This window comes from Pristis pectinata, chromosome 5 (assembly GCF_009764475.1).
Source record: "Pristis pectinata isolate sPriPec2 chromosome 5, sPriPec2.1.pri, whole genome shotgun sequence".
NCBI classification, from domain to species: domain Eukaryota; kingdom Metazoa; phylum Chordata; class Chondrichthyes; order Rhinopristiformes; family Pristidae; genus Pristis; species Pristis pectinata.
The window spans coordinates 115,446,444-115,471,467 of record NC_067409.1 but is presented as its reverse complement, the minus strand read 5'-3'; the positions used below and the strand labels follow the sequence as shown (position 1 = coordinate 115,471,467).

At 42.9% G+C, this 25,024-nt stretch overlaps 1 protein-coding gene across 1 annotated transcript in view; it reads right to left on the bottom strand.

Annotated features, from left to right (window-relative positions):
• Window positions 1–3,752: 3,752 nt before the first annotated feature.
• Window positions 3,753–25,024, bottom strand: part of LOC127570450 (uncharacterized) — a 111,427-nt gene continuing 90,155 nt past the window's right edge. The window contains exon 2 of the mRNA XM_052016049.1: window positions 3,753–8,640. Coding sequence (XP_051872009.1) covers window positions 4,299–8,591 — 4,293 coding nt within the window. The 5' untranslated portion in view covers window positions 8,592–8,640 and the 3' untranslated portion in view covers window positions 3,753–4,298. The remainder of the gene's footprint in view (window positions 8,641–25,024) is intronic.

Below are 25,024 nucleotides of genomic sequence, written 5' to 3'. Positions count from 1 at the left end.
GTTTTGTATACTGCGTGCATTCAAATATAACACCTTCAGTCCTGTACCCACCACCCCTCTTCTCAAATTTGTCTCCATGTTGCCTGAAGTTAAATTCTTATCCCTTTCTAAACTTTCTGTCTTATTCTTTATTCTGGAGACTTCAGTAACCTCTCCTGCACGCTTTTTCCCTCTCCTTTACTTTTCCAATCTGTTGAACCCACCCCCCTACTATTTAGTTTAAAGCCCTACCCACAGCCCTAGTTATGAGATTCGCCACGACCCTAGTCCCAGCGTGGTTCAGGTGGAGCCCGTCCCATCAGAACAGCTCTCTCCTTCCCCAATACTGGTGCCAATGTCCCATGAATTCAGACCCACTTCTCCCACACCAACCTTTGAGCCATGCATTTAACTCCCTGATCTCATTGACCCTGTGCCAAATTTGCATGTGCTCAGGTAGCAACCCAGCGATTATTACTATACCATCCCCAATTACAACTACACTTCTCTTCCCTGCCCCCTCGTGAATGGCTCCCTGAACCACGGTGCCACGGTTCGGTTGCTCATCCTTCCTACAGCCCCCACCCTCATCTTACAAATGGAGTGTGTCGTGTTTTCAAGTGGTGTCACCCAAGGACAACATGTTAATTAGAAGTAGATGACACCCAAGATACATGCTGGGGATCTACCCAAGAGTTCACCTTCTAGGGTGCATGTTGTTGTATCTTTGTATTTACCTTATATTGTACATCTTTAATCTGCAATTCACCTTTCACACATGGCATCCTTTTATTGTGAGCATCTAATGTGACCAGTGGCTAAATTAATTGTGTGTGAAACCCTTTGATCCACCTCTCCTAGTCATGACTAATGAACTGCTGCCTGTTAATAAATCAGTAGACTGCACTCACAGCAGTGTAATATTTCTGTATGATTCTTAATGTAACCAAAATCAGATCATGTAAAATAGAACACTAAACAGAGAACTTGCCATCTTTTGCCGGATTGGTTATCTGATAAATGATTGATGTGATTTCTATTGGAATACCTTGTTGTTATTTAATGATTTCTTCGAAGTGCTTGAAGAAAGTGATGCTTTTGAAGCAGAAAGAATCAAAGCAGTTTAAAAACAGGTTCTCCAACTGATATTCAAAGTTAATACATCTTACGCAGAAGACAAATGTTTCATAAGGGGTTCCTCTGTCAAACGAGTTAAGGAATCCTTAATCTGGTGTGAAATGAAGGTCAGATCCCTTCAATCTACTCAATTATTAACTTAGATAATTGAATTCTTTTAATTAATGAGAAGTTTTAATTAATCTTCTGTATTTTATGTAGGTTTTCCTTTGTAATAGATTGGTTTGGAAAATTGCCAACGTTGTTCCATTATTTGAAAAGGGTAGAAGAGATAAATAAGGAAATTATAGGCCTATTAGTCTAATGTTTGCTGTGGGGAATGTTCCACCAATCTGTCACTAGAGACAGAATGACTGAGCACTTGCACAAACATAAACTGGTCTGAATGTTATTTGTGAAGGGTGAGTCATGTCTGATGAACTTAATTGAATGTTTTGAGGAGATAACTAAAGCGGTATATAAGGGAGCGTGCATGGATTTTAATTAGATGATCTTCCAGAAGCTATTCATTTAAGTTCTGTGCAAGACTATCAACAAAAAGAGAACACAAGAAATTAGGGGGAACCTCTGGATTTAGAGAGAGATAGGAAACAATGATTAAAGTTACGAGTGATGTGTGATGTGAATGGGGGGGGGGGGGGGGGTGGTCACAGACCGTCACAATGTCTATAAATGATTTGGATATAGAATAGAGAGACAAGTATCCAAGCTTTTTCTGATGACATTAAATTAGATAGCAGGGCAGAGGTGTGAAGAAAGTTGGACAGGGACATGGGCGGGAAATTCCCTGCTGGAGTTAAAGTCGAAGAGTAAAATCACCCACTTTGGCCTCAGAAAGGTAATGCAGAATATTTTGTAAATGATGTGAAGCCAGGAATAGTGGAGGAACCAAAGATTTCAGAGTACATAAATCAGTATCCAAGCTTTTGCTGATGACAATAAATTAATAAAACTGATGGAAACGTGAAAAAACAATGTGGAATGTTGACTTTTATCTGACAGAGCCTGGGATTCCTGTTGTGATACCACCTCCTGCTGGTGTAAGGTAAATTCCTTCTGTATACTATTCAGTTTTGGCTACCTCAGCTAAGGAAAAGTAAGTACAGCTCAGGTTCATCGCAATGATGCCAGGGTTAAAGATGTTACATTTGAAAGACAGATTACACAACCAGGCACAAGTATAGAGGTTACACTACTAGGTTTGTGCATCAGAGGCCTAGACTAATAACTATGAGTTTAAATTCCACAGTGACAGGTTATGATTTGTATTAAAATAAATCTGGACTAAAAGTTACTTTCAGTGTGGTGACCATGAGTCTATCGGATTGTCATTATGATCCAACTGCTCATTAGTGTCCTTGAAGAAGGAAACTAAACATCCTCCTCTCACTGGGCTCTGGACCACAGGCCTACACTTGACTCTGAGCTGACCTAGCTTTACAAAGCCTCCCAGTTGTATCAAATCGCAACAAATAAAAATGAAGAATTAAAACAAGGTGGACCATCAAGGAATCAGAATTAATCAGCCTCCAGCCAGGTCAAATATGGAAAGTTAATTAAAATGAATCTGGAATACAAAGCTACCTCCTTAACTAAAACCCAGGGAATTGAGGGCATATTCAACTAACTAGTTAAGCAACAGCACTGTTCAATACATCAGTCCCAGACACTGCACCATCATCCCTGCATGTCCTTCAATCCATGTTAATGGAAACCAGGCACAGGCAGCTTCCAACAACAAGGCATGACAGGGACGGTGAGAGGAGCGTGTTCAGAATCAGAATCAGGTTTATCATCACTGACGTATGTCATGAAATTTGTGGCCGCAGTACAGTGCAGCTCATAAAGACATTGTCACAAACCAGCAACAAAAGAAACACACTGAGCATGATTCAGTGTTAAAAACTATTTTATTAATCACTACTTATGGTAATACGTAAAATAAAAGTAAAAAAAAAATGTTAGTATGTTAAAATTCAAGAATGTTAAACCTCGAACGTTAACCCCAAACTAAACTCTTCGTGTGTGTGTGTGACAAAGTCCAAAACTCCCAGTTCCGGAATGGTTCTTAAAGTTCAGTTCCGCAAGCCATAAGGTGAAACATGAGCAAGGGCTTCTTCAACAACCACCGTTGTCTGAAGATAAGATGTAGATGTAGAAAAACATAGAGAGAGTACATACGAAATCCAGATGTTCCACGATGGAACCCAAACGACACTTCAGTGTTTACTCGGTAGTGACTTCCTCACCCCGAAAAGCATCCGAACCGTGGTCGTCCACACACAAATACCTGTTTCCTTCTACAGGTCAGCAACAAAGTGAACTCCACCGGATTACTTCCAACTTCCATACATGGATTTCAGTGGCAAACACAGTTATTGTTTCTCATCCATCGGTAGAGAAAACAAGCAGGCTGGTGTCTCTCTCCCTTCTCTCTCTCTTTCTTCTTCTTCTTCAACAACGTCATTACGTCCTTTATCTTCTATTGACGTAAGCACGCCCCACACACACATACACACACACTCTCTATCTTAAAGGGACTTTCACTGAGTCCATAACACCTCCCACCTAAAAAAAAAAATTTTTCCCAAGAAAAATTCAACCGCGCATACAGTTAGTAATGTTAATAATTATCATGTTACACAACTACAGACTATCAGATTAGTACAGATACATGTTTCCCATTTAACATCGGGAAAGACAATCAGCAATCACATTATCTTTGCCTTTAATGTGAGTTATCATGAGATCAAACTCTTGCAAAATTAAACTCCAGTTTAACAGCCTTCTGTTCTTGTTTTTGACTCGGCTCAGAAACACCAATGGGTTATGATCTGTATACACAGTCAATGGTTTCTGAGCGGTGCAAACATATACACTGAAATGTTGCAAGGCTAAAACAAGCGACAGTAATTCTTTCTCTATGGTGGAATAATTCTTTTGATGCTCATTAAATTTCTTTGAAAAGTAAGCTACAGGATGGTCAATATCATCAAGGTCACCCTTCTGCAACAACACAGCTCCTGCAGCTTCATCACTGGCATCTACTGCTAATGAAAATGGCTTTTCAAAGTCAGGTGTTCTGAGCACAGGATCGTAGCATAAAATGGCTTTCAGCTTCTCAAATGCTTCTTGACAAGAATCTGTCCAAACAAACTTTACTCCCTTCTTCAGAAGATTAGTTAGGGGAAGAGCAATATCAGCAAAATTTTTACAAATTTTCGATAATATCCAACCATTCCCAAAAATCTTCTAACAGTCCTCGTACCTGTGGGAATAGGGAACTCAGATATTGCTTGAACTTTTGCCTGAACAGGAGCTTGCTTGCCTTGACCTACAACATAACCAAGATACGTCACAGTGGCATGGCCAAATTCACTTTTAGCCAAGTTAACTGTAAGGTTAGCCTTGGAAAGTCTTTCAAACAACCTTTCTAACGCAGAGATGTGATCTTCCCAAGTATCATTCCCAGTCACTAAGTCGTCAATGTAGGCATCTGTATGTTTTAACCCATGAATCACTGAATTAATCATTCTTTGAAATGTTGCCGGAGCATTTTTCATTCCAAATGGCAAAACATTGTATTCATACAATCCAGAAGGGGTTACAAAGGCTGAAATCTCCCTTCCTCTATCTGTTAATGGAACACACCAGTACCCTTTTAATAAGTCAATCTTTGTAAGAAATTTTGCCTTTCCCACTCTGTCTATGCAATCATCCACTCTAGGAATAGGGTAAGCATCTGACTTTGTTACAGCATTCACTTTCCTGTAATCTGTGCAAAATCTAACAGTTCCATCAGGTTTAGGTACAATAACACAGGGCGAACTCCAATTTGAAGTAGAATGTCTAATAATATCATTTTCCAACATGTATTTTATTTCCTGATCAACAAGTTTACTTTTTTTCACATTCATTCGATATGGGTGTTGTTTGATTGGTTTTGCATCCCCAACATCAACATCATGGGTAATTATCGATGTTCTGTTTGGAACATCTGGGAACAGATTTTTAAATTTTAAAATTAATTCTCTCATCTGTTGTTTTTGTGAAACTTGTAAATGGTCCAACTTCGTTTCAAGGTTCTCCAGGATATTTTGGTTTTTCAGTTTCGATGGAACAATATTTGGTCTAAATTGGCCTTCCTCAACATCAACATCAGGTATTCTAGAAACAACCTTTTCACCATCCACCAAGGCCACAACTGAATCCCTCTCATAATAAGGTTTTAGCATGTTTACATGACAGAGTTGTGTTTTCTTGCGTCTATCTGGTGTTTTGATTATATATGTTAGATCAGTCACTCGAGATTCAATAACATAGGGTCCAGAAAAGCGAGCTTGCAAGGGATTATTTTGGCTAGGGAAAAATACCAACACCTTTTGCCCCACTGCGAATGTCCTAGGCCGAGCACGTCTATCAAAATATGTCTTCATTCTTATCTGGCTTGTTTTCAAATTCTCTCTCGCTAGCTGGCAGACTCTCTCCAACCGAGTTTTAAATTTTTGGACATAGTCCAACAGACTCAAGTGAACTTCCTCATTAACCCATTGCTCTCTCAACAACTCCAAAGGTCCTCTCACCCTATGTCCAAACACAAGCTCAAACGGACTAAATCCGATTGACTCCTGGATCAATTCTCTAACGGCAAACAAAAGTAAATGGATACCTTCGTCCCAATCCTTGGTGTTTTCAAAGCAATAAGTCTTCAGCATATTTTTGAGAGTAGAATGAAATCTCTCCAGAGCTCCTTGAGATTCTGGGTGATATGCAGATGATACAATCTGCTTTGCTCCCAGCTCATAGACTATTTGTTGAAAAATTTTTGACATAAAATTACTACCTTGATCAGATTGGATTTCTTTTGGCAAACCAAACAAGGTAAAAAATTTTACAAGAGCCTTTGACACTGTCTTGGCCTTAATATTTCTAAGGGGTATTGCCTCTGGAAATCTAGAAGTGGCACACATGATGGTTAACAAATACTGATTTCCAGTCTTAGACTTTGGTAAGGGGCCAACACAGTCCACAATCACCTTCGAAAAGGGTTCACCAAAAGCAGGAATTGGTTTCAAAGGAGCCACAGGGGGTTTTTGATTTGGTTTACCTACCATCTGACATGTGTGGCAGGTTCGACAAAACATCACCACATCTTTTCTCAAACCAGGCCAATAGAATTGTTTCAAGATCTTCCCTACAGTTTTATTCACCCCAAAATGACCACCCAAAGGCATACTATGGGCCAGGTTTAAAATCTCATCCCTATAAACTTTTGGAACAACAACCTGATGAATAACTTCCCATTCCTCATTAACAGGAACATGAGGAGGTCTCCATTTCCTCATTAACACTCCATTTTTGACATAGTATCCAGTTGGCACTTTTTCAATCTCCTCACATGAGAGAGCTTTTTCTTTCAATTCTGTCAACTCAGGGTCCTTTGTCTGTTCCACCATAAAATCCTTCCTCGACAAAGACAAATCTTTAAATTCAGGCTCACTATAAGGATGTTGATCCTCCAGTGAAGACAGAAAAGTCTCAGATAAGGCATCAAAATTTTCTTCCTGTTTAGGACTGTCACAAGGAACTACATCAGACTGCACCGGACTGTCTGTCTTGGCTAATTCTTTAGCTCTAGCTCGAGTCACCGCACATGATGGGTAAACATCTGAATCATCCTCAGACTCATCAATCCTTGGTTTGGTTGTTAACCGTACCACAGGATCACTTTCTCCATTTGCAAGGTCATTTCCCAATAACAAAGAAACTCCTTCCACTGGCAAACTAGGTCTTATCCCTATCTCGACTGGTCCTTCTACGAACTTTGACTTTAAAATCACCCTGTGAAAAGGGACAGACATGGTCTCACCTGTAACGCCTCGTACTAGATTTACTTCACCAGTGTCACTTTCTTCACCAAAATTTAAAACACTGTCCAGCAAGAGAGATTGACTAGCCCCAGTATCTCTAAGAATTTTCACTGGCACCTGGGGTGACTCATCATTCAGTGAAACAAAACCCTCTGATACATAAGAACGGAATTCTTTTCTCACCTCCTCCAACTTTTCCGCTTTTCCCTCTTGCAAGGACTGATCTTTAACAGCATCTCCTAAACCTTTTTGATTTTTAATTGCCTGAAAGCAAGCATTGGGCACAGCTTCCTTCTTTTTCTTCAAAAGGGCACAATTAGATATCACGTGGCCAGGTTTCCTACAGTAATAACAAGTACGCTCAACAGATTTCTCCAGCCCTGGCTTCTTTTCATCTTTTCCTTTTTGATTACCTCCCAATTTAATCTCTGGTTTACCTGGATTGTCTTTGTAACTCTTTTGAAAGGTTTTAGGTTGTCCCCATTTGGATTTATGGGTTAAAGCATAATCATCTGCCAACCTAGCAGTTTCTTGTAAAGTTTCCACTGCCTTTTCATTTAAATATGTTGTTAATTCAGCTGGAACACATCTTTTAAAGTCTTCCACCAGTATCAATTCTGTCAATTTATCGTAATCCCCATCTACATTTTTAGCCAGGCACCATCGTTCAAAACATATTCTCTTTCCATTGGCAAATTCCATATAAGTCTGATCTGCAGATTTCCTCAAGTCTCTGAATTTTTGTCTATAAGCCTCAGGGACCAATTCATAGGCCTTCAATATAGCTTGTTTTACCTTGGTATAATCAGCTGCATCCTCAGCAGACAAAGCAGAATAAGCTTTTTGAGCTTTACCTTTAATCACACTCTGTACCATAAGAGCCCATCCTTTCCTTGGCCAGTTTGAACTCACAGCAACCTTTTCAAAATGTTGGAAATACTGATCAACCTGATCTTCCTCAAAAGGAGGGACTAATCGAACCTCCCTGCTGGCTGAAAAACCATCATCAGAATCAGATTCCGAACTCCTACGCTTCATTTGTAACTCATGCTGCCTCTTTTTCTCCTCGTTATCCAGCTCCATCCTCTTCAATTCCATCTGCTTCATTGCTAGATCAGCCTCTATCTTCATCTGAGTTAGCTTTTGTTCAGTCTCTAATTTCTTTTGTTCGGCCTCTAATCTCTTTTCCTCTCGTTCAGCTTCTATCTTTAACTGGGTTTGCTCGCGTTCAGCTTCTATCTTTAACTGGGTTTGCTCTCGTTCAGCTTCTATCTTTAACTGGGTTTGCTCTCGTTCGGCCTCTAATCTCTTTTGCTCTCGTTCAGCTTCTAATTTATTTTGTTCTCGTTCAGCCTCTATCTTTGCCAGCTGCACCTGTGCCTCAGAAATTGCTATTTCACTGCCAGGAAACTGTTTTAACACTTCCTTCTCAAACACTTTCTTTTCCACATAATGGCCAGCTATCAGTCTCTGAATATCTGCCTTTCTCATAGACTGCTTTACTTCTGTAAGGTTTAGCCTTGTAGCAATCTTTATCAGATCATCCTTTTTCGCCACCTCCAATCCCTTTTGGGTTGGTGACTCCAAAAATGCCTTAATATCCATTGCTGCTGGTTTCCACACACACAAGCCAATTAAAAAGAATTTATCAGACCTCCCTCAAAAACCTTTGGATTGAATCTCGAACAAATTTCGTCAATCTGGGGTACAATCCCAGACGATACTCGTTAACCTTGGGAACTATCCCGGATGAGCCCCCAATTTTGTCACAAACCAGCAACAAAAGAAACACACTGAGCATGATTCAGTGTTAAAAACTATTTTATTAATCACTACTTATGGTAATACGTAAAATAAAAGTAAAAAAAAATGTTAGTATGTTAGAATTCAAGAATGTTAAACCTCGAACGTTAACCCCAAACTAAACTCTTCGTGTGTGTGTGTGACAAAGTCCAAAACTCCCAGTTCCGGAATGGTTCTTAAAGTTCAGTTCCGCAAGCCATAAGGTGAAACATGAGCAAGGGCTTCTTCAACAACCACCGTTGTCTGAAGATAAGATGTAGATGTAGAAAAACATAGAGAGAGTACATACGAAATCCAGATGTTCCACGATGGAACCCAAACGACACTTCAGTGTTTACTCGGTAGTGACTTCCTCACCCCGAAAAGCATCCGAACCGTGGTCGTCCACACACAAATACCTGTTTCCTTCTACAGGTCAGCAACAAAGTGAACTCCACCGGATTACTTCCAACTTCCATACATGGATTTCAGTGGCAAACACAGTTATTGTTTCTCATCCCTCGATAGAGAAAACAAGCAGGCTGGTGTCTCTCTCCCTTCTCTCTCTCTCTTTCTTCTTCTTCTTCAACAACGTCATTACGTCCTTTATCTTCTATTGACGTAAGCACGCCCCACACACACATACACACACACTCTCTATCTTAAAGGGACTTTCACTGAGTCCATAACAACATAAAAATTACTATAAAGTTACAAAAATAAATAAATAGTGCAAAAGAGGAATAACGAGGTGGTGTTCATGGGTTAATGGACCATTCAGAAATCTGATGGCGGAGGGGAAGAAGCTGTTCCTGAAACGTTGAATGTGGGTCTTCAGGCTCCTGTACCTCCTCCCTGATGGTAGTGACATGAAGGGGGCATGTCCTGGGTGGTGAGGGTCCTTAATGATGGATGCCGCCTTCTTGAGGTTCCACCACTTGAAGATGTCCTCGATGGCGGGAAGGATTGTGCCCGTGATGGAGCTGGCTGAGTCTACAACCCTTTGCAGCCACTTTCGATCCCACACATTGGAGCCTCCATACCAGGTGGTGATGCAACAAGTCAGAATGCTCTCCACCGTACATCTGTAGAAATTTGCAAGAGACTTTGGTGATGTACCAAATCTCCTCAAACTCCTAACGAAGTAGAGCCACTGGTGTGTCTTCTTTGTGATTGCATCACTGTGTTGGGCCCAGGATAGATCCTCTGAGATGTTGACACCCAGGAACTTGAAGCTGCTCACCCTTTCCACCACTGACTCCTCAATGAGGACTGGTGTGTGTTCTCCCGACTTCCCCTTCCTGAAGTCCACAATCAATTCCTTGGTCTTGCTGACGTTGAGTGCGAGGTTGTTGTTGTGACATCACTCAACCAGCCAACCAGCTAAACAAGTTAGATCAGAGCTAGGCAATTCCATAACCAACAGATCATATCAAAGCTCTGCAGTCCGATCAGATCCAGTTGTGAATGGGAGGGAACAAAAGACAATGGAATATTCTCATCATAAATAATAAGAGACCCCAGCATGTGAATGAAGAAGCAGGACTGAAGCACTCCCACCACCTTTAGCCAGAAGCAACCAGTGGTGTACCTACCTTGGCCTCTCCTGAATTACACACCATCACAAAAGCCAATCTTCAATAATTTCAAGCCGCTCTACATGATGTCATGACACAGTGAGGTAGAATGGAAAAATCAAAGGGCCCCAGCTGACATACAGAAGACTTGTGCTCCAGAACCAGCCATGGCTACAACCAAACTATTTCAGTACAGCTACAAAGCTGTACAAACCACTGTGAACTGATCTTGATACAGCAGTGAAACAGTTCTGCTGCAACCATTCAGAAGTTGGGGGCTTCCTGCTTGTGTGCCATGGACAGGCTGATATACTGGCCAACTGATGCTGGCTGATGGTTGGGGCCACGTGTGCATTCATGGAGTCACTCTCCACTGTCATCATGGGAGAATGAGATCCATTATCTGCGCAAAGGCCTCCACAAGCTTGATACTAAAGACTTTGCTGATGACAGAAAGACATATCGGAAATGAGTTATGTAGAGGAAATAAGGGGACTACAGAGGGATGTAGAACAACAAATGGGTGCCAGAGGTCAGCCAATTGGAATATAACGTGAGAAGATGCCAAGTTGTTCTCGTTGGCTGGATGAATAAAAAAGAAGCATTTAGTGTAAATGTGAGAGAGTGCAAAGCTCTACAAATCAGAGTAATCTGGGTGTCCTGGTTTATGATTCACAAAAAAAGGAGTATGTAAGTTAAGCAGGTAATAGGGGAAGCTAATGGAATGTGACTGTTCAGTGTGCGTTCAATTGAATACAAGAATAGACAGGTTATGCATCATTTATCTAAGGAATTGGTGGGATCATAGCAGGGGTACTTTGTTCAGAACTAGTCTTCTTATTTAAGGAGAGATCCAAATGGATTGGAAGCAGTTCACAGAAGGCTTACCAGATTGATGCCTGTAATAAGTGGGTTATCTTATGAGGAAAGCCAGACAGGTTTGGCTTACATCTGTTGGAAGCTAGAAGAATGAGAGGTGACTTGATTGAAACGTATTAGAACCTCAGGTGAGTATTGAGAGGATGTTTCCTCTCGTGGAAGAATCTAGAACGAGTGTTCAATATTTAAAATTAATGAGCTGCAAACTTTCTTAAGGCAATACTTTTTGAGATAAGGCAAAAGTTTTCCCTCAGAGGGCTGTGAGTCCCTGAAAGTCCACTTCCACTGCCCTTTGAGGAAGAGAGTCTGTCAACATCTTTGAGGCAGAAGTAGAGAAGTTCTTGACGAGCGAGAGGGTGGAGGGTAGATGGGAATGCTGGGTTAGGCGCGATTAGATTAGCCGTGATCTTATTGAGTGGGAGAGCCAGCTTGAGAGGCCAAGTAACTACATTCTGCTCTTAAATTGTACGTTCAAATGTCTGATTGTGCTCCTGCATTGTCCTTGACATTGGACACATACTTTCTCTGCACCAATCATTTAGTTGTTCATCCCCAGTAACTTTCTCCTTTTGGCTGCCCCACCTGAATCCTTTTCTGCATCCCCTGCAGCAGAATGTGTGCAGCCGCACCCTCTGGTGGCCTGTGTCACTGCCATCCTTTCCCTCTGTCCTTGCTGCAGGTCTTTGATGCCAGGATCACACCAGAATCACATCTTGCCGCTTGACTAATCACGTGCAGTAATCGCATCTGAACTGTGGCTGGGTGTGTTAAATGGAGTGACAGTGCACCTTTACCTTCACTCTCCTTAGGTTCCCCACCACAGGCTGGCTGGCTGAAGGGGAAAACACAGCATGGTAGAGGTGCTGGAAAGTAAGGATTCAGACAGACGTCATCAGGCATTCGAAAGCAGAGATAGAGATGTAAGTACGATGTGATATTCCTTGTGAGAATTAGGTGTAAGGAAAACCTTAACTACAATCGCTTCAATCTCACCACTAAACTTCAGGTATTATACCTGACAGGTATATATACCAGACAGCCTCAGGTATTGGAAGCACCGTCACTTGAATTTGGATCAGGTGGTGCAATTGTGCCTTTGTGCCAGCTCCTCATTGTTCAGTCTGCAATGATATACCAACTTGTTTTACAAAAGCAAGGGAAGTATCATGCAGTGTTTTTGGATGAAGTGCCTGTCACAGTGTTGCCACGCTTCCGGTGCCAACATAGCATGCCTACAACTTCCTAACCTGTACATCTTGGAATGTGGGAGGAAACTGGAGCACCTGGAGGAAACTCACGTAGACATGGGGAGAACGTACAAACTCCTTACAGACAGTGGCCGGAATTGAACCCGGGTCACTGACGCTGTAGCAGCGTTAAGCTAACTGCTACACTACCAAGATGAGCAGACAGCTTGAAGCTGGTGTCCTGCCTGCATTAGAAGCAACAATCAGGGGTTAACTGCATAGAATGGACCCTTCTGGTTTTTTTATGGTTATCCTAAGTTATTTATTCTTTTAATATTCCCAACTTATCCAAACTTGCTGATGCAATTTTCCTGGCACCTTTAACCTCAGGTGGTCTGCGGCTTTGCAGTCACGTGTAGCAGGAGTTGCATTGTTCTATTCCATTGGTGATCTGACTCCAATTCCATTTCTATGTCCTGAAAACACAAAATATAATGCAACCAAAAGGAAAGTGATGGACTGTACCATAGAACCATAGAACAATACAGCACAATACAGGCCCTTCGGCCCACCATGTTGTGCCGACCTTCTAACCACACCTAAGATTATCTAACCCCTTCCTCCCATATATCCCCCTATTTTAAATTCCTCCATATGCTTATCTAACAATCTCTTGAACTTGACCAACGTATCAGCCTCCACCACCACCCCAGGCAGCGCATTCCATGCACCAACCACTCTCTGGGTGAAAAACCTCCCTCTGACATCTCCCTTGAACTTCCCACCCATAACCTTAAAGCCATGTCCTCTTGTATTGAGCATTGGTGCCCTGGGAAAGAGGCGCTGGCTGTCCACTCTATCTATTCGTCTTAATATTTTGTATACCTCTATCATGTCTCCCCTCATCGTCCTTCTCTCCAATGAGTAAAGCCCTAGCTCCCTTAGTCTCTCCTCATAATCCATACTCTCTAATCCAGGCAGCATCCTGGTAAATCTCCTCTGCACCCTCTCCAACACCTCCACATCCTTCCTATAATGAGGAAACCAGAATTGGACACAGTACTCTGTGTGGTCTAACCAGAGTTTTGTAAAGCTGCATCATTACTTCGTGGCTCTTAAACTCAATACCCCGATTTATGAAAGCTAACATCCCATAAACTTTCTTGACTACCCTATCCACCTGTGACGCAACTTTCAGTGATCTGTGGATATGAACCCCCAGATCCCTCTGCTCCTTCACACTGCCCAAAATCCTACCATTAACCTTGTACTCCGCCTTGGAGTTAGCCCTTCCAAAGTGTACCACCTCACATTTCTCCAGATTGAACTCCATCTGCCACTTCTCAGCCCAGATTTGCATCCTATCAATATCCCTCTGTGAGCTTTGACAGCCCTCCACACTATCCACAACACCACTGATCTTTGTGTCGTCTGCAAACTTGCTAACCCACCCTTCCACCCCCTCATCTAAGTTATTAATAAATATCACAAAAAGTAGAGGTCCCAGAACCGATCCCTGTGGGACACCACTAGTCACAGCCCTCCAATCTGAATGCACTCCCTCCACCACAGCCCTCTGCTTTCTACAGGCAAGCTAATTCTGAATCCACACGGCCAAGCATCCCTGGATCCCTTGGCCTCTGGCCTTCTGAAGAAGCCTACCATGTGGAACCTTGTCAAATGCTTTACTAAAATCCATGTAAACCACGTCTACTGCACTACCCTCATCAATCTTCCTGGTCACCTCCTCAAAGAACCCTATCAGGCTTGTGAGGCAAGATCTTCCCTTCACAAAGCCATGCTGGCTGTCCCTAATCAGTCCATGTTTCTCCAAATGCTCATAGATCCTATCTCTTAGAATCCTTTCTAACAGCTTACCCACCACAGACGTAAGGCTCACTGATCTGTAATTCCCTGGACTATCCCTGCTACCTTTTTTGAATAAGGGGACAACATTTGCCACCCTCCAATCATCCAGTTCCATTCCCATGGACAATGAGTACTCAAAGATCCTAGCCAACAGTTCAGCAATCTCCTCCCTCACCTCACGCAGCAGCCTGGGGAATATTCCGTCAGGCCCCGGGGACTTATCTGTCCTAATATTTTCTAACAGCTCCAACACAACCTCTCTCTTGATATCTACATGCTCTAGAACATTACCCTTACCAACACTGTCCTCAGCTTCATCAAGACTCCTCTCCTTGGTGAATACTGAAGAGAAGTATTCATTGAGAACCTCACCCACTTCCACAGCTTCCAGGCACATCCTCCCACCTTTGTCTTTAATCGGACCTACCTTTACTCTAGCCATCCTTCTGCTCTTCACGCACGAGAAAAAAGCCTTGGGATTCTCCTTAATCCTACTTGCCGAAGCCTTTTCATGTCCCCTTCTCGCTCTCCTCAGTTGAACCTTCACCTGATAAATCACAAGAACATAAGATTTCTCATTCTCCTAAACGCTAAAGAATAGAGGCCTAGCCTTCCTCACATTCCCTTTTACAAACCTACTACGACAGGGACCAGTATGCTGAATCCCCCATGAAACCCTTTTTAGGTGTGGAGGCCACAATTGTACACAATTCTGCAAGCTTAGTTTCACCAAGGCCTTAATAATTACAGTAACTCTGGTACTCAAGTACTTTAGCAATTAAGGCCAATGTACCATTTACCTCTGTTGTACCAGCATGTTTGCTTTCAGTGACTTGTGTATGAAAACACCCAGGTCCTATTGAACATTAACATTCACCATTCTCTCACCAGTTAAAAAATGTTCACATTGCTGTTTTTTTCTTCCAAAGTGGAAACCTCATATTTTTCCACACTGTAATTTGGCCAGCAATAGAGTATTTTTATGCAACGTGCAAAAAAGTTTCTAAAACATACAAGGCATATTCTGACATCACTTGCTCAAAATTAATTTGCATTTAAGGTCCAGACACAATGTGCACCACTTCCACAGAACCAGGTCTAAAGTGGAGAATCAAGGTACATATGGCTATCCCGCTGTTATAAGACCATTGAACTGTCCCCTAGTACGATAAGATGGACTGTTGATCTCACAATCTACCTCATCATGGCCTTGCTCCTTACTGTCTGCCTGCACTGCCCTTTCTCTGTAGCTGCAACACTATGTTCTGCATTCTGCCATTGCTGTTCCCTTGTACTACCTCGATGGATGACATGCAAAACTAAGTTTTCACTGTACCTCGGTACGTGTGACAATAATAAACCAATTTACAATTTACAGCCAAGGCCTGCTTCTGCATTAGTTACAGGGAACAAGCCTTACTGTCTGTGGCTGGGACGTTCCAAGCAATGATTATCTGTCAGGTTAAGGATTGCTCTGACCTCAGCCTCCATCCTACCCCCACCCCCAGTATCTGACAGTGGTGGTCTGGCCTCCCCATCATTTCTTCAATCCCACCACTGCCATATATTCACCAGATGTCAACTTCTGTGCCTCATCCCGCAACATCCCAACTCTCAATGTCCCGTCTACCATGCCCAGCACCGAGGAACTCTTACACAGCAGAACATGCTGCCAGGGGACCAAGCTCAAAACTGGCACAGTCCCCATGCAGAACCAATTAAACTCACTTCTTTTATCCACCAGATAGTTTCTAGGCTGTTATTTCAAAGTAACCTCTTAGTCCTGAATCTGTGATCAGAAGCTAATCATCAGCCCTCCTCACTGACCTCCAATAATGTTCCCTTTAAAGATTTAGTGATGGCATTGGCAGGAACTTCCTTTCGCTAGTGCCTACTTCTGTGAGGTACACCTCAGGCAGACCTGACAGCTGCCACATTGGTGTCACCTGGTTGGTTGGACAGCCTAGTATGTTCAAGAATTCTCACAGACAAGGGACCAGGAAGCAATTTTTAAATAACTGTTTAAACATGAAATAGAGTACAAAGTAAAGACTGAAATGGGCACACATGATGCAAAGCTGAAATCTTACAAACAAGTTTTTCAAAATGTAATAAAATTTTTAAAAGTCATTTATTTAGAAATATCCACGTAAGAAATGTCAAATACTAAAGGGCATAGATTTAAGGTGAGGGGAGGAAAGTTTAAAGGAGATTTATGAGGCAATTTTTTTTTGCACAGTGAGTGGTGGGTGCCTGGAACACCCTGCCAGGGGAGGTGGTGGAGGCAGATATGACAGCAATGTTTAAGTAGCAGTTAGCCAGGCATTGGACAGGCAGGGAATGGAGGGGTACAGACCATGTACGGGCAAGATGGGATTAGTTTTGATTGGCATCATGGTCGGCACAGACATTGTGGGCCGAAGGGCCTGTTCCTGTGTGGTACTGTTCCATGTTCTATAAGCACAATACATAATACAATAGCCCTTTAGGGTCATATATCATACCATGAGGTGACCATGGCTTATATAGTGTGCCAACCCAATTACAAACTTCATGTAACCACAGGTCAGATTTATGGGCTATTGTGTAATGTGGCCATAGAATCATTGAGTCGGACAGTGTGGAAACAGGCCTTTGGCCCTCTGTCCACACCAGTCATTCACTGCAATCCTACACTAAACCTGTTTTATTCTCCCTGCATAAACACTCGCCTTGTCAACAACTCCCAGATCCTGAAAAATAGAAAGAAAAATTCAGTCACAAATCCTGTCTGGGTCTTGACGTTTATAACATGTTTTAACACTGTACAAGATTTTCTTTAATTATGTCTACCTTATTTTGAGTCAATTAATTCATTATTTCCTGTCCTGACACACCATTGATCTGTGCTGATTTCATGTCCGTTGCTCTGTTTTCAATATTTCCTGCTCTTTCATACTTCATAACAACATGGAAAAAGGTCATTCGGTCCATTGAGTCCAGCTGGCTCACAGAGCAATCCCACCCTTCCACCAATTTCCTCTGTAATCTATTCCCTCCCCTTCCCATCAACTCCCCCCAGATTCCACTACCCAGCTGTGCACCAGGAGCCAGTTAACTCATCAATTGCGATGAGGAGTGAAACTAGAGCAGCCAAAGGAAGTCACAGGAAGAATGTGCACACTCCACACGGATAGCGCCAGAGGTCAGGATTGAACCCAGGTGTCTGGAGCTATGAGGTGGCAACTCTACCAGCTTCACCACTCCACAGACCAGTTTTTAAAAACCTTGAAACACATAATCTGAGTGATTTCAATGTGATGGAACAACCTGGGTGGGTCACTAAGTTTATCTTTGGGGTTTCTGTGCTACATCGGTGTAAAGTTACTGTCAGTTTCACTGATTAACAACTGCTGATTGCTTTATCATCATTACTGTGACAAAGTGAAGCCCATGACTTATCAATCTAGTTTTATTTCCTTTCAAGACACTGAGTTCATGTTGTTGGAGTGCATTAGGCACAAATTCTGTATGGAAATGTGTTCCTTTCATTCAGAGAGAAAGTCACCTATCTTGGGGCTTGGGTGTATCCTAGTGTCTGGTTCTGGAATAGCACTGCCGGAGATCTGTGAAGGATGAGCTGGCTGTACTGAGCAGAAAATCAATCTGAAAAATGAAAGAAATACTTTACCAGAAAAGACAAAGTGGATTAACTTTTAGTGTAATGATGGGTTATTTCTGGCTTTGACAAACCTGCACAATGTAGGAAATGGTATGAAAATCCAACAGCTGCTAGAAATCTGAAGTAGAAATGAGAAAATGCTGGAAACACGCAGGTGATGCACCGAAGGTGGACAGAGTAAAGCTGAGTAAATATTACAGATGGGTAACCTAGAGCAGAACTGGACAAACCTGATCAAAGTGAGAAAGGAAAATGATTGATTTTGATATTGAGCCCTAAAACATGCCAAGACGGACGATGAGAAGCTGCTTCTCAACTTTACATTGGGCCTCACTGGATCAATGCAAGGAGCCACAGGCAGATACAGTGGGATGGACAATCAAGTTTTGATACCTTTTACTTAGACTGACTTTCACTGGCTTATGTTCATTAGTTAAATGGTTTGTCCTCTGTGAAAGAACAGCTTTCTGCCTTTATTATTGAAGTGCAAGTCACATTGAAATGTTTTCAATTGTAAAAGAAAGCCGTTCTGTGGGACCACAGTGCCTGACAATGGGACATCCTAAAAACTTAACATATCAGTTCAGTAAAGTATCCAGTGACTTCCTCAAAACTTAAACAGAAGGAAATGGAGCACAGCAGGGCATGGGGTCCCTTGAGCTTGTAATAAGGTCATGGCTGATGGCCTCAGCTCCATTTTCCTGCCAGATCCCACCTAATCCCCAGAAATCTTGATCCCTCTTCAATTCACAGAATATCCTAATGTTTAATCAAAACAATGATCTTAGTAGTTCCCATAAGACTATCGATAACCTTGATATACTTAACAGCTCAGACTTTCCAAAGTTTTTCAACCCTTTGAGAGAAGAAATTCTTCCTCATCTCTAAATGGGTGACCCTTTATCCTAACTTGATGCTCCCTAGTTGTTGATTCCTGATCAGGGGAAATATCATTTCAGCATGTTCCCTGTCAAACCCCCTCAGAATCATCTATGTTTCAGTAAAAGCATCTCTCATTCATCTAAATTCCCAGATAATTCACACATCCATTGATCTAATTTCTTTATCCCCAATAGCTTCTTTCTACCCCTCTCCCTAGGGTCTTTTTTACTCATTCCATTTAAGCTTTCCATTATTCTTATGCATCTCCTCTATTTGATGTTTCTGATTTGTTCTATTTTACTCTCCGATACACGGGAATATCCAAAACATTTTGTCTAAGAAATCATTCTCAGGTTTATTCATAATACTGACTCAATAACTCTCATTTCTGTTGCTTTGTGTCATCATAATGATTGATAAATCTGTGAGTCCATTGGAGATCTGGGTTTCTCCACTGAGGAGATGCAGTGGCCAGGTTCATTCCACTGGGATTTGTGAAGACAGTGCAGCTGGTAACGTAACTGCAACTGGGAAGAGCCAGTCAACCGCACTGTCCCTTTTCAGGGATCCCTGACAGTTCTGATGGGAGAAGCACCTAAAGGTGGTATGTTTTATTTCCATGGGTGGAGGGACTTCCTCAGAGCAGATGAGATGGAATCCCATTGGCTAACTATTTCAACATTACTGAGACACATCCATCCGGAAAAGGCGCAGTGGTGGATATGATGAATTGGGCACTTTCTTAAATTCAGGTTGGGGCAGAGTATGACACTTGGAGCAGGTGGACCATGGTTTCAGAGTGCTGTGCTCCTCCCACTGTTTCTGTGTGCACTCAACATATGGACTCAAGGTACTCAGTACCATCCTGAATGTTTCTTCTCCAGTTTGAGCAGTCGTGGGCCAGGGATTCTCAGGAGTCAGTACCTGTGTTGCATTTTTTTCACAGAAACTTTGAGAACATCCACATAGAGTCATACAGCACGGAACCAGGCCCTTCAGCCCAACTTGTCCATGCTGACTGTGTTGCCCAGCGAGCTGGTCCCATCTGCCCATGTTTGGCCCATAGCCCTCTAAATCCCTCCTATCCATGGACTTATTTAGATGGCTTTTAAACATTGCTACTGTGCCCGCCTCACCTGAAGAGTCACCTGACAACCTAAGAATGGTTATCACACTGCAACTGTGTGGCGACTTTGTTCATTGTTCAGAATTCGTTCGTAGTTTCAGAAAGTAATTGATTCTTTCAGCATAAATAAATTTAGAAGCATTGATATCATTTAAGTAAGGATGGGAAAGTACAGCATGGGAACAGGCCCTTTGGCCCATGATGTCTGCCCCAACCATGATGCTAAATTAATCCCATCTGCCCGCACATAGTCCACGTCCCTCCACTCCCTGCCTGTTCACGTGTCTGTCTAAATGTCTCTTAAACGTTGCTGTCGTACCTGCTTCTACCTCCTCCCTTTTACCATGTTCCAGTCACTCACCACTCTGTGTAAAAAACTTTCCTCGCTAATCTCCTTTAAACTTTCCCCCCTCACCTTAAACCTGTGCCCTGGTACTTGGCATTCCCACCCTGGGGAAAGGACTCTGACTACATACCCTATCTGTGTCTCTCATAACTTCATAAACTCTGTCAGATGGCCTCTCAGTCTCTGATGCTCTAGAGAAAAGAATCCAAGTTTGTCCAATCTCTTTATAGCTAATACTCTCCAATCCAGATAACATCCTGGTGAAGCTCTTCTGCACCATCTCCAAAGCCTCCACATCCTTCCTGTAAAGGAGCGACCAGAATTGCACAGAATTCTCTAAGTGTGGCCAAACCACGGTTTTATAAAGCTGCAACATGACTTCCTGAGTCATACTCAGTTCGCCATCTGATGAAGGTGAGCATGTTGTATGCCTTCTTTACAATGCTATCCATATGTTTAGCCACTTTTAGGGAGCTATAGGCTTGTACCCCAAGATCCCTCTGTACATCAATGCTCCTGAGAGTCCTGCCATTTACTGTACACTTCCCTCTTGCATTTGACCTCCCAAAATACAACCCCTCACACGTGTCCAGATTAAATTCTATCTGTTGTTCCTCTGCCCACATTTCCACCTGGGTTATTTCCTGCTGTATCCTTTGACAACCTTCCTCGCTGTCCACAATACCATCAGTTTTCATGTCACCTAGAAACTTACTAATCAGACCAACCATATTTTCATCCAGCAAAAAATAAACCACTGGAAGAACTCAGTGGGTTGAGCAGCTTCTGTGGAGGCAAAGGGATAGTCGATGTTTCGGGTCTCAACCCTGCATCAGGACTGTAGAGGAAAGATAGCCAGTATAGAGAAGAGAGAGGGAGAGTCGAGATAGGGGCTGGTAGGTGACGGGTGGAACCAGATGTGGGGAGGACAGGAATGACGGGCAAATGGAGCCGGGGGGGGAGATGGAAGGGAAGGGGGGAGGCCTGAGACACGCAGGTAGATGACCAGCGGAAACATAAGGAGAAGAAAATCAATCAGCAAATGGAGCTGGGTGGGGGAGTGGAGGGAAGGCCAGAGACAGGTCTGGTGGGTGATGGTTGGAACCAGATAAGGGAGGGATGATGGGCAGACAGAACCAAGTGGGGGAGGGGATAAGAAAGGAGAACCAGAGCAGAAGGACCCCCGGAATGTGGATGATGGACAGATAGTTAGGTCTAGGTAGGGGGAGGGAGAGAAAAGGGTGAGGGACCCTGGGTGGACTGATCGAAGTGGGAGAGGAACACAGCGGGAATGGGTTAACTGAAATAGGAAAATTCAGTGTTCAAACTATTGGGATGTAGGTTACCTAAGGGGAAAATATGGTTCTCTAGAACATAGGAACAGGCCCTTCAGCCCACAATGTTGTGCCAAATTTAATTATATGTAATCAAATGCCCAACTAAACTAATCCCTTCTGCCTACACAATGTCCACATCCATCCATTCTCTGCACATTCATGTGCCTATCAAAGAGCCCCTTGAATGCCTCTATCGTATCTGCCTCCACCCCCACCCCAGGCAGCACATTCCAGGCACCCACCACTCTCTGCGTAAAAAACTTGCCCTGCACATCTCCTTTGAACTTATCCCTTCTCACCTTAAATACGTGCCCTCTGATATTAGACATTTCAACCCTGGGAAAAAGATACCGGTTGTCTACTTTATCTATGCCTCTCATAATCTTCTAAACTTCTATCAGGTCTCCCCGCAGCCTCTGCCGCTCCAGAGAAAACAACCCAAGTTTGTCCAACCTATCCTTATAGCTCACGTCCTCTAATCCAGGCAGCATCCTGGTGAACCTCTTCTGCACCCTCTCCAAAGCCTCCACATCCTTCTTAGAATGTGGTGACCAGAACTGAATGCAATACTCCAGATGCAGCCTAACTAGAGTTTTATAATAACTTCCTGCCTTTTGAACTTTTAACGTAACTTCCTGACTTTTGAGCTCAATTTCTGGACTAATGAAGGCAAGCATGCCATACGCCTTCCGTATTACTGGTTCATGTCTCACCTCACCATGGGAGGGGAGAAGGTCGAGGACAGAAGGTCGGTGTGGGAATGGGAAGGGAAGTTGAAATGACAGGCAACGGGAAGCTTGAACTGGCCATTGTGGACAGACCACGGGTGCTCTGCAGAATGGGTAGCCTACAGCCCGATGGGATGTGTAGAGCGAACAGATTGATTCAGCCTTCAAACTTGTCAGCAATCCTCGGACTCTGTGTGTGTGTGTGTGTGTGTGTGTGTGTGTGTGTGTGTGTGTGAGTGTGTGTGTGTGTGTGTGTGTGTGAGTGTGTGTGTGTGTGTGTGTGTGTGTGTGAGTGTGTGTGTGTGAGTGTGTGTGTGTGTGTGTGTGTGAGTGTGTGTGTGTGTGTGTGTGAGTGTGTGTGTGTGTGTGTGAGTGTGTGTGTGTGTGTGTGTGTGTGAGTGTGTGAGTGTGTGTGTGTGTGTGAGTGTGTGTGTGTGTGAGTGTGTGTGTGTGTGTGTGTGTGTGTGTGTGAGTGTGTGTGTGTGTGTGTGTGTGTGTGAGTGTGTGTGTGTGTGTGTGTGTGTGAGTGTGTGTGTGTGTGTGTGTGTGTGTGTGAGTGTGTGTGTGTGTGTGAGTGTGTGTGTGTGTGTGTGTGAGTGTGTGTGTGTGTGTGTGAGTGTGTGTGTGTGTGTGTGTGTGAGTGTGTGAGTGTGTGTGTGTGTGTGAGTGTGTGTGTGTGTGTGTGAGTGTGTGTGTGTGTGTGTGTGAGTGTGTGAGTGTGTGTGTGTGTGTGAGTGTGTGTGTGTGTGTGAGTGTGTGTGTGTGTGTGTGTGTGTGAGTGTGTGTGTGTGTGTGTGTGTGTGAGTGTGTGTGTGAGTGTGTGTGTGTGTGTGTGTGAGTGTGTGTGTGTGTGTGTGTGTGTGTGTGTGAGTGTGTGTGTGTGTGTGTGTGTGTGTGTGTGTGTGTGTGTGTGTGTGTGTCAGAGAGAGAGAAATCTGGGAGCTAATCCAGTTTCAACAGCTGACACCAGCAGTTCCAGTCAGCACAATCCATCCTGACATGTGCAGACCAGATGAAACTAATCCCATCTCCCAATTTTAATCATGTATTTTAAACAAAAGTGTTGAAGTCGGCTTTATTATTTAATTAGCTGTTACTCTTTTGTTAGAAGACAAACTACATACATAATTGTGATTCCACTTGATGTTGTATGCTGAAGCATCTTTGCATGTAATGCTCATGTCAGATCAGGTCCCCATAAAGATTGCAAAATTGATTCGAAACAAGTTTCTAGCGGTGTTAGCATGGCTTCCACCTCAGGATATGTTCTGAATCACACACTCAGCGTGTCGTTGTAGTGTAGCTTTGCTGCTGAGTGCTCAGGAAAAATTGTTAATCCTTAAAACCACAATCCCCAAGACAGCCAAACATGAGCAGCAGGCAGGAAGCCACAGGGGAAAAGGAGGCTGCAAGGGGACGGGGTCTTGGGTGCATTTCCGTGTGTCCCTCCTACCCCACCCTCCAGGTCAGCTACCCTCCGATTCCCCCATCAACCTTCATCTGCACTGATGTTATCTGCGGCATGTCAATTAACCAAACATAACCTTATTTTTCTACGAGTTACATTCTCCAAAAACCACCGGTTAGTTTGAGCACAAACTCAGCACTTTGTGATGAGCAGCCTCCAACGAGCTTCCGAGCTGCTCGGTGAAGGGTTTTGATCTGAGCAACTGCGTGGTGCTCCTTTTGCTTTGTGACTTTTGAATGCCAGTTGTCTTTTGGACCTTTGGGAGCTGCAATATATATATCGCAGGGGACTGAAACCTGTACTGTGTGATGATTGACAATACTCTGTGTGCATCTGACACCATGAAAACTTCAGGCATGCTCATGTGGATCATGGCAGGGGGTTCCATTTCACAACTGGCACAGTTCCATGTGGAAATGACAACTAACATGAATAACATTAACTTTGCACAGTACTGAATAAAAGATGTTTCATAATCCATTTTTGAAGTTAACTTCTTTCATCTGTGAATCTGCTTCAACTTCTGCACTTTCTTCTTGAGTCCTACTTCCCTCCTTCCCCCAAATGTCTGAGCGCAAGGAGACCTTGTGGTCGTGAAACATTCTTTCCCAGAACTTCAGACCTTGAATTACTTCACCTCCCTTTGCATTTTCTTTCTCCCACATTCTTCTTTTCAAAACCCAGTCTGGTGCCACCAAGCTGTATTTTAATATCCCATTGATTTAATTTTCAGTTCTGAGACGGTTTGGCATTACTACTTCCTATTTTATCAATTAAAAACAAAGTGGATTCAAAAACATTTCCTGCCAGAGGAATCTGAATTACACACAAAACTTACATGATAGTTATAATTTTATGATTGCAAATAAAAGGAGCTCTCTGATCTGGTGCAGAAACCAGCCTGTGGAATCCCTCCTGGGTGCTGCACGACTAACATGCCACAGCCCTGCCTCATTTGGGAGCATCTTTGGATCAAAAAGTTTTGGGTTCATCCCACCCCAGAAATTTGAGTTTAAAAGTCTTGCCTCCTGTTCCAGTATAGTACAGAGGGAGCATTGTACTTTTCTTTATTTTTCAAAAATATACTTTATTCATAATAAAAAATATATACAAAGGAAGAAAACAGTGCAAAATACAAAATCTTAACATTCATGGTTGTTACAGTCAGTAGTGTAAAACTTGAGAGAAAAAACACA